General features: G+C 46.2%; 1 protein-coding gene across 1 annotated transcript in view; it reads right to left on the reverse strand.

Annotated features, from left to right (window-relative positions):
• UNC13C (unc-13 homolog C) overlaps positions 1-10,147 on the reverse strand; it is a gene marked incomplete at its 5' end in the record, with an annotated part of 53,614 nt that extends 43,467 nt beyond the window's left edge. Inside the window, 3 exons of the mRNA XM_081337037.1 lie at positions 872-933; positions 1,486-1,508; positions 7,255-10,147. Of these exons, the coding sequence (XP_081193163.1) occupies positions 872-933; positions 1,486-1,508; positions 7,255-10,147 (2,978 nt within the window). The remainder of the gene's footprint in view (positions 1-871; positions 934-1,485; positions 1,509-7,254) is intronic.
• Between the last annotated feature and the right edge of the window lie 306 nt (positions 10,148-10,453).

A 10,453-nucleotide genomic window follows, 5' to 3' on the forward strand; every position in this document is an offset into this window, starting at 1 on the left:
GAACTGCCTATATACTCATATGCTACCTTAATAGCTCTTAAGTCCTTGGTTAGGACTTGAAATGTTACGTTTTTACCAGTCCCAGACTATGGATCAAACTGAAGATTAAATCTTAAATAATAATATCAACATCTGCCTATCCCAAGTCCTTGGAAAAGACTCAATAATGCCAAATCCTGTCTGAACAATTGGTTGATTGCATGATAAGCAATAATAATATAAACCTCTATAAACAGGAAAAAAAATGACCGGCACACAGAAAACAAAGAGGAGTAATGAAATGACCAGACCCACATACACTCTGAAAGAATGTGCATATCACAAAACTCTTCCAAAATGTTGAAACCAATGGAGAACCACAAAGCTGATAAAAGCAGAATTCAATTGATTGGAAACAGTAAGAGAAGGTTTTATTGTCACCAGCAGGGCCAGCAGGCAAAGGATCTCTTCTGGCACTTAGGTTGGAGATGTCATGGTAAAGAATAATTGGAAATGGAATCCAGTTAACTGGTGGCAACTCTGTCAATATTTCAGACAACTGACAGCGTAGCTGGAGCAAGGAGTTTCTGGGGAACGGTCAGAATTCCAGCAGCTGCATGGAGGATGAACTTTTAGGGAGGCAAAGTAGTCCTTGCAGAACAAGGCAATTCCCTGGCTTTGTCTCTCCATGTCTCCAGTTTGGGTTTGTGCTAAGCTTCTTCTCAAATATCCTCAAATTTAATCAAGTCTCTCCTAAGTCATCTGAGCATCCTCTCTGCTGCTTCGCTTCTCCTCCCCACTTGTTGAGAGGAGCTGCTATCAATGTTTCCTCCAAAGAACAGTAACATCCTTCAAGGGCAGTTTTTTCAGACAGGGAGGTGCAGGTACTTACCCAGAAAAGGCTTGGACAGCAAGTTTGGAAGCCTCCAAAGAACATCCACTGACAGCAAGAGCCTTGAAGGGAAAGAAGGGACAGCTCAGCTTCTCAGCAAGTGCTGGCAGGTGGCAAGCAGAGAGGGGCCATATACAGAACAACACCGAGGACGGAAACACGAATGCGAAGCAGGGCCAGCTCCACCACACCAAAGCTAAGATCCATCTTGTTTGAAAAGACAACAGAGCAACATTCAGCCTTGAAGGGGAAATCTGCCTTGTGTACCCCACCCCTGCAGGCGGTTTCCCTTTAAACCCTGGAGTACAAGCGGCAGTTGGCCAGTGGATGTGCTGGTCCTAGGGTGCAAAACGGGAAACCTGGGTTTGGCAACAGCAGATCCCTAAGCTGGCACAACTTATGATTCAAAAAACCACAACAGTGGGGACTCAGTCTGCATGTCAAGGGGAGGCATCTGGACACATCAATGGAGAAATAGGAAGACAGAAGCATGGAAAGCTGGGGGGGGCATGCGCATCTCACAACTCAAATTAAAAGACCAAACAGGTCGACTGAGCCACAACCACACGCCCACAAAAGACACCACCCTTTAAGGAAAGATGCAAATTTGGAACCTTTTCATCCACAGAACTGCTATCTGAAAAAGAATTGGGAAGAGGGGAATAAAAATTAGACACAACGTCTCCAAGAAATGTGCATAGTGAATATTGCAATCCTACCCAGAGCCTGGCCAGGAGGCTCTTGAACTTTATACTCAGATCCTAAACCAGGTTGGGACCTCCTCTCCCACTTACTTACTTCGGCCTGGCAGGGAAAGTTAGAGTTACGGCTGGCCTCTGAAGAGCTAGTGTGTTTAATTAGACCTCTTTCTCAGGCTGGTTCCATTAATGTACATTAGGATTTTCAAGTGTGAAAAAGAACCCTCAGGACCTGAAGCAACTCATCCAAGGAGATCTTCATCTTTATGAAGAAGAGGTGTTCTGCTTACTCAGATGCCAGCCTGGCAAAGTGGCTCATGGTCCAGCATCATGGCCCACCTAATCATAGCAAGAATCTGTGGATTAAGGCATTGAAAGCCCCTCCTGGACTGCAAAGCCTGAGCAAAAGCAATCTCCCTGACCCACAGGCTGAAGGAGGCATGCTGGGAAACCCTTGCCCACCTGACACATTCCAGGAAAACCACGAATCAAATGATTTCCTTCTCAGATGCCCCTAACATCCTCCCTGCAGTCCTGGCTCTGGATGGAAAGCCTTCCAAACACCCTGCCTGGGTGGCTCAGTGGTGTTCAGAGGGTGAACTGACAGCCATCACTTTGGAAGGGGGCACGGAGGGGAGGATGGCCTTTTATTTCAAGCCTAAAGAAAAAGGAGTCCATCTCCCCCCACCCATTCCAAGAAGTAATTACAGACCTGGAAGGGAAACATAAAAATAAGAAATGGTTGGTCTCTGTGACTAACAGTAAAAACAGCAAGGCTTTGGCATGACTCTGCCTTGACACCATTACAGTCTAATGAAGGACAGTAATTAAAACAGGGGCCTTTCTTTTCTTGTAAATCAGAAATATATATTGTGTTTTTTCTTGGCCACAAAAACAAATCTGCTCAATTAGGATTGCTCAATTAAACAGATGAAGCCAGAGTAAAAAGCGGTAGCATGTAATACTTTTCCCTCTGAACGCAGTGGATCCTTCAGCAAATGTCTTGTTATGAATGATGCTGCATTGATCAAATCCTTTGTGGCCATTAGGAATTAAAGCTTCCTGTATACAGACATCTAGTCAGCTATAAATTATGCACTTTAACTGAGGGTGTATCCCAAAGACACAGAGCACCAAACAGGAAGACTTCTGTGAACAGAACTATGGGTAGTAGCTTGGAACTAGTGACAGGATGAAGATTGGGGGGGGGGTGTTGTGTGTGCTGAAATCAGCTGCTCTCTTCTCAGCCTGTTTGTCCCCTACAGCAAGCTTGTCTCACAGATTTGGGGCCAGAAAACACTTCCTGTCCACCTTGTAAATAAAGGATCTTAGTCAGAAGGTGCAGCAAGTTTTGAAGTGGGCCAGAGAGATATTGAATCTCATCCAGACAATCCCTGTGACCTAAGGAACCCAAGCGGGGATAAGGAGGGACACACTCCCCGGCTCCCTGGATTTGTCTGCCCAGACAGCTGTTGCCACAGCCCCAGGATGGTGGCAACTAAATTATTCTAAAGTCATTACTCCAATGCAGAGTTTGCCTGGAGGATATTAGAATGCTTTTGCCTAGAAGCAGGCAAAAGGATCTAATGTTCTGTGCCTAATTGAGAGGATTATGGCGCATAGCAAATAAATAGCAATGGTCTGATCCAGAGAAGGCCAAAGCAAAATCTTAGCTGCTTGACAGAAGAGAGGAGCAATTGCAATCAGTGGGCACAAGTTGTGTGTGGGGGGGGAACAGGCAGGGAAAGAAGCCTTAGCAGATTAAGCTGTGCTCTCAGGCAAAGGGCTACAGGTTCCCTGTATTTGTTCCCCCAAGACTGATGATTTCCTGGCCTGTCCACAAAACTCCCTGTTCAAGGGCAACATCTGTCAGGTTTGGTCCTGCTTTCAACCGCAACAGAAAGAACTAAGCCTATCAATTGATAGGCATCCCTGCACGATTTTAAACTGCCATGGGCACAAAAATAAAAATAACCTATTTAAGTTTAGAGATCTGAACTCATCAAATCTTGCACACTGAACTATGTGAGGTTTCATGTGAGAATGTAGATTTTTAAACACTGAGGATTAGTCAGCACTATCTGTCTCGGGGGTGGGGGAGTGAGGTCACATTGTTGGGTCCTCATCTCAGTTTCTAGGCACCCTGTCAGAAACGATCCTAGATCATTCTCCAATGTTTCTTTGATGGAAAAGTCTTTGCCGAGTTCTCCTCCACTGACTCCCCAGAGCAAAAGCCGTGTGCCAAGGAGACCCTTCTGCTGCCCAGGGCAAAGATGGCCCAAACCCTTGCAAAGAGCTGCTGGGACAGAGATTGGAAATGGGCCATCAGGGAATGCAACAAACCAAATAAATCCAGAAAATCCTTCAGAATTTCCAAACTCACTAGATTTTGCATACTTTTTGCCTAAGAAAAACCAACCATGGTCAGTGGAGGAAGTTCTTAATGGCACATAGGCAGAACCAGATGGCAACTGCACAGCTGCTTGCCTGTCAGCTCTTCATTGGAATCTCCCACCTAAACATTGCATTGTATTATTCTATGAATTTGAACCACCATTTCTCTGTGGAACCATTCTCTGTCCCACCCCATCCCTTGCTGCAACTAGGCCTAAGAATAAATAGTAAGCACATATGTACTATACTACTATTACTACACCCCTTTCTCTCTGCCCACTTTGCAAGTTTCTACCACTTGTATCGTTTCAATTCTTTGGCTCCTAGGCACATGGCAGAACTGTGCTCTGGCTTTGCCAAGCCTCTAAACACTCCTGATGACAAATGAATGCTGCCGTCGTTGTGTGGTCATAATTTCAAACAGATTTTCCAGTCTTGGTGGCAATTCCCTTTGTTATCTATCCATCTCCCGTTACCTCCTCAGGCCATCCTGGGGGCCCCAGAAATGACCTCATAAGAACATCTCTCAGTTTGATGACACATGGTGCTGGAGAAAATCCAAAAACCTTCCTAACCAGAATTTAAAGACAACAACTTCATTCAAAGCAAATATTCTAAGGTGTACACCAGGCAGGGTTGCTTGGGGAGAGCTGCAAGAAAGAGGAGAGCATTCCTCGCTGTTTGTACACAAGAGGTCTCGTGGTGGCCTTTTGCCTTTGCACAGAAGCCTTGGCATTTAGCCTTTCTGCAAGGGGCTGATTCCAAGTGGAGAGGACCCCCTTTCCAGAAGGTCTCTAGTACCTTGCAACTAAGAGAGAAAGAGTTTTTCAACCAAACATTGCAAATTCATTCGTACATCTTCCCAAAATGAACTACCCTTCAGTTTATTCCATCCCAGGTTTGTTCAGATCAGAGAAATTTCCTCCAACTAGGGCAGAAGCCTGGAAATGTGACAGACAGTGCTTGTTCAGTGGCACACTATTCCAGGTTTGGGATCTAGGCATGCAATCTCTCAACACACACAAGCCCACATCCCTTGCCTTGCGGGGCTTTAAAAGTTCCATCCTGAAGGATGCGTCCTACGGTATGATGCCCTTTTGTCACTGAGCTCCCCATTGACTCAGAGGGATTGCAGTCAGCCCCACCAGCCATGTATGAACCTAACCTTATCCCAAGTTACAAATGGAGTCTCTTCCTGCTTTAGGATGCCCACATGAAACTTCTTCTCTACTGGAACTGCAGCCGGTTTAGTCTATGGTGAAGATGCTGGCCTACAGACCAAGAGAGGGTCCCACCTTAGGTATGCTAGCCGGCTAGGTGACTTTGGGTCAGTCCCTCTTTCAGCCCAATCCACCTCACAGGGTGGTTGTTGAGGGGAAAACAGGGGGAACAAGGAGTATAATGTATGCTTGTTGCCTTGAGTTACTTATAAAGTAACTTATAAAGCCAGGATAAAAATCAAATCAATCAGTCCACAAAACACTATGCTCCAGGGCACAGTCAGTTTCTAGAGGAAGTACCGTAGATGCGGCTAGACAGAGTGAGGAACTAGGGCCAAGGGGGTGAGATGGGGAGAGGGCTGCTGCATTTATCTAAAAGCTTCAGCCCCACCATGATACTTGCTGGGCCAGGGCTTCCAGACAGAAATCATGATGAGACATGGGAGTGCTGTGCAGAAACACGTAGGTCTGGGGAAGGTGCTTTTGTGGATGTGGTGTAAGTGCAGACTTCTCATTTTGTGGGGAGCTGGGACCAAGAGTGGGCAAGTTCCTCTAGCTCCAGGCTGGGATCCAGCCAGCCCCCTCCAGAGCACACGGCTAGAGAGGCAGCCATTCTCTGCAGTCTTTCTTGAAATGTGTTATCAGCAAAGCTTTGCAAGATCCAGAGGCTGAGACCCATGCCGTGGAGGAAACAGCCATGACACAGAGGCAGCATCTTTAAAGCCAGCAAAGGGGGTGAGGATGGGGGGAAGCAGAGGATTGACTGGAGTGATACCTTGAGAGCTGGGCTGTCTCTCCTTCTTATATACCCCCCCCCCAGTGAATTAATCTGAGCTGATTTATCTGTTTCCCAAACTTAATGGATGCTTTTGTTTCTGTAACTGTTTCTGGATAGTTTCTCCAAGGTCATCTCTGCGGCTCTCTATTGGTTGTTCAGTTTACAGTGCAGTTATCAGCAGTGAATCCCCCAAATCAAAATGGTCAGAAAATAGGCGATCGGATTCCTGAGGCAATCTGCTCTCTGACACCACAAGGAGGAACTGCTAATGTGGCACTTCCTAACCAGCCAAATGGATCCCTTCGCACCCACAGCGGCCTTGGTGGTTATCAATCCTTGGCTGCTCATAGTTTGGACACGAGTATCCAAAGTCCCCCACTCAGTTCACCTTTGGGCAACCACCCTTCAGCACCTTCAACTGCCCTTCATACAGATTCTGCCAGGGAAATGGAGGTGGCTGTCAGTCACAGGGGCAAGGTGGGCCTCTGGCAAAGTATAAACCTCCAACTGAAAGTGGCCTCTACCCCACCTGGCTGCCATGAAGTGATTTCTCTGGAGGGAAACAAATGAGCCCACATAATTATTTTAAATTATCCTAATTTTAATCATGGTTTCTTTTCTAGTCCCTGTCCATAACCCTGACCACAACCCCAGCCCAAAACACTCTAAGCAGCATCAACAGACCATGCAAACATTTCATGGCCGATTGCAATAAACCCTTTTAAGACCCTCAGGCAGGCTGTCAATCCTGCCCCAAACTATTAAGGGTTTTAGGATGTGACCCTATATTCACTTTAAAGGTAGAGGTCAGCATCAAAACAGGGCTTGGGAAAATAAGAGGCCTCGCCCCCGATGCTCCAGGTAATCAACCACTTCCCACAGAATTTTCCAGGTGGTCTCTCACAGGTGGCACTGGAGGACTTAACAGAGATTTGCACCCATTAAACATATTTTTTAAATAAGAAGCTAGCTGCATTGATACATAATAATACATATCATCAAGATTTCTAAACCATGATTTATTGACTACTATATCATACTAAGTCATAATCACACATCACTTCACCCTCAAAACAAAGAACATACTCTGCACCCTCAAGGAAATGTGTGAATTTATCCCCCATCATGGAGCTGGTCACAAACTAAGAGTTTAATCTTCCCCGCCCTACAGCAGAATTCAGCAGAGTTTCTATTCCAACAGAAAAAAAGGACTCTTACAATTCAACATTTCTTTCTTTCCTTTTCTTTTTTTGGTTTATTGCTGTTTGTAAGCAAAATGTAAATCCACCCTACCTCCAGCAAGGATCTTTTCCTGCACCTCACTCATCTGCTTCTTGTATGCCCTCAGAGCAGCTTCTTTAAAAGATGGGGTGCCTTTTTTTTTTATGGGCACTTTAGCAGGGACTACTGGAATATTCTTATTTCCCTCTTCACATCCATCTAGTTCATCTCCAGCCACCGTATCTTCCCTGGCAACTTCCCACATGTGCTGATCAGCCACCAGGTTCTCCAAACTGCCACTAGGAGAGTCTTCTTGTGCAACAGCTGCCGCCTCCACTTCCCCTCCCTGCGTCTCTTCTCCCAACTCAGTTGCGCTCGTCCTGCCCTCCAGTTTAGCAAGGACTTGCTCCATAACTTCCACATAATCTGTTTCAAGCTCGCCCATGGATTCATTGGGATCTTCCCCATCTTCAGCTCGATAATAGGAGGCCTCTGTGTAAATGTCAGAATCCAAGGTGGTGCTTGATTCATTAGCAGTGGATTGAGACAGTGTGCGAAACCTTCCCATAAACGATGACCCGCTATCCTCACAGCCACTTAAACTCTGAGTGCTCTTATTCCATACCACTTCCAAAGCTGATCTCGCCCGTTGCAGGGTACTTCCAAATTTGGGAAAGAGGAGGGCTTTGTCTGAAAGGTCAATGCTCAGCCGGCTGTGCCAAGACTTGGGAGGTCCTTCCTCAGCATCCGTGCTGGGCAACTCGCTTTGGCTTCGATACATCACAGGTTTCCTGGTTTGGGTGGGGAAGACGGTGTTGGCTTTAGCCTCCTGCTGCCCAGTGAGCTGGCTGGACCACTGCATTTCAGTAGTGGGCCCTGCCCCAGAGAGGCAGTGACTGTCTAGGGCATAATCATAATTTTCTGCCTCATACCGGGCATCTAAGAACTGGCTGAGGTTTACTTGTTGGTTGGAAAAATCGTTTAAGTTATAACCCAAATGTTGGTAGCTTGAGGAAATTACTCCCGTGTCTCTATTCTGGTCTAGCCGATTCCAGTCTTTCCATGGCGCAAGTTCATCTTCTAAGGAGACCTGAGAGTTACTATAATGGCTCCGGTCACCTGAGGCACATGCCATCCCATTGCTGACCCCACTGTCAATGGTTTCTGTATTCTCCATTTCAAGTCTATGAGGGGGGCCCTCTGGATTAAACCCCTGTTCCTGCAGATCCCCACTCCACTCGGCGGGGTCAGCCTGTGTTCTCTGCCAGAGTTCCCGGTCAGAAAAGGATAAAAGCGAGCTCCCGTTCGTTTTGATGAAGTGTTGGTTCTCTAAAAAATCTTCAGAAAAAGATTGACAAAGTTTAGAAAAATCAGACTCTGAACGACTGAGTTTTAGTGCTGCCAAATCATCCTGTGACGGCCACAGAGAAGTCATGTTGGAAGAGCTGCCAGCTCTGATCTCCTTCGGTGGGCTGCCTTGACCAGGGAAAGTCTTGCCGTCTGGAGCCCTTTTAAGAGCATCTCCCTTGCCCTTGGCAGAATTTCTTTTCATTTGTGGAGCAGATTTGGATATTTTTGCATACCTGTTTCGACTGATATCAGGTTCCAGTTCTTTGCCATGGTTATCACGGAACTCCCAATCCTGCTCTCTGGCTCTGAGCTCTGCAGCGAGGCACTTCAGGTCCATGCTCTCGTACGTCTGAGACGAAGGGAGGCTCCTCTGCTTCCGCTCTCTTGAATCTCGAGGGAGAATTTCAGCTGAAACCCCAATCCCCGTCCCCTTAAGCTTGTAAGACTTTTTCAGAACCAGGTCTCTGTGCTGGGATGTTTCAAAATAAACAAGGATGGCCCGTGGCTTGGCATTAGGACAGTCTCTCTGTTGTCCCAGTCGCTGTGCAAATTCTATTTTGACAGAATTTTGAGCCTCCGAAAATCCCATTTTCTCCATTAATATTCTGTGCACTACATGTTCAACACTCTCAAACTTCTCCTCTGGCACGTTTAAAAATCTAAGACTAGTTTTACTCCCTGCGTGTCCAAGTTGTTTGATATAATCATATATATCACGTGTCTCCCTTCGTGATTGTACAAACCCGGTCCTCAACTGTTCAATTTCATTCTGCACGACTTCCACATTGCTGGAGATCTCATCAATGGACTCTCTGAGGGCATTGACGTGTCCCCGCAATTCAGAGAGCTCCGTTTCTATCTGACTGATCCCCTGAAGCTCTTTGAATATCATTTCCATCACATCGTGGGTCTGACTGATGCAGCCGGTGGAACTGAAGCTTGCTTCCAAGGTGCTGGACTTTGGCGGGCGAGCAGTTCTGTCCAAAGACTTGCTCCTCAGGCCCCAGGTTTTCTTCCACATGCTGAGCTCGGAGTCTGAGGAGACGTACTCCTGACTCTTCTTCCATTTCCTCAACTTCCGTAAAGCACCAAGCTTGAGGTTGTGCAGTGTGCGGTCCCCTTCAGAACTGCCATCTGAAGGGGCGAGGCTACTCACACTCTTCCTGTTGCGTCTCATAGGCATTGTGTGCGATGAATATTCTTTGCTCCCGTTTTGGTCTTTGGCTTCACTTAAAAATTTTGAGAATGAGCTTTCGTTAGAAGGTGCGTCCCGAAAGGAATCTTCATTCTTATTTGAGAAAACTCTCTGTTGCAATCCATTCGCAATGGCTGCCCGATAGCTGAAAGTTGGAGACAGAGAAAATTCGTGGTTGCTTCTCTCCTCTGCAGCTGACCAATTGCGAGCAGACGTATGCTTAGCTATTTTTTTTACTGTGCTTTTAAAACTAATTGAGAATAGCTTTACTTGTCCAACTTGGGAAATATTTAGTTCCTTTTTGCTTTGACAGCTCTCTTGTTTGCTCCTTGTATTGTTGTCCAACTTCTTTGTAAACATTCCTTTATAAATCCTGGGTATGTGAAAAAGGTTCTGGTTCTGGAGGAGAGAAGAAACCATGGAAGGCAAGCTCAGTTATCCTTCCCCACAAATACTGCAGTTCCTTCTCGAGGAAAGCATTTGTGTGCTTCCAGTGATCCAGGACAATAGACACTGGCAAGTGTAAACTGTGGTTGGCAAGTCAAAAGGCAGGAACAGCTTCAGGAAGGAGCCCAGAGGTCTGAGCAATCCTGGTTCTATTCTCCATTGCTCTCTGCAGCATCTAAAAAGCAAAGAAGACTATTAATATTACTTCCAAACCAAATTCATCATGTTACACATCTCAAAGATACTGAACACTTGCTCATCTGACATTTTGATACATAG

The sequence above is a fragment of the Vipera berus genome, assembly GCF_964194415.1.
Source record: "Vipera berus genome assembly, chromosome: 12".
NCBI lineage: Eukaryota > Metazoa > Chordata > Lepidosauria > Squamata > Viperidae > Vipera > Vipera berus.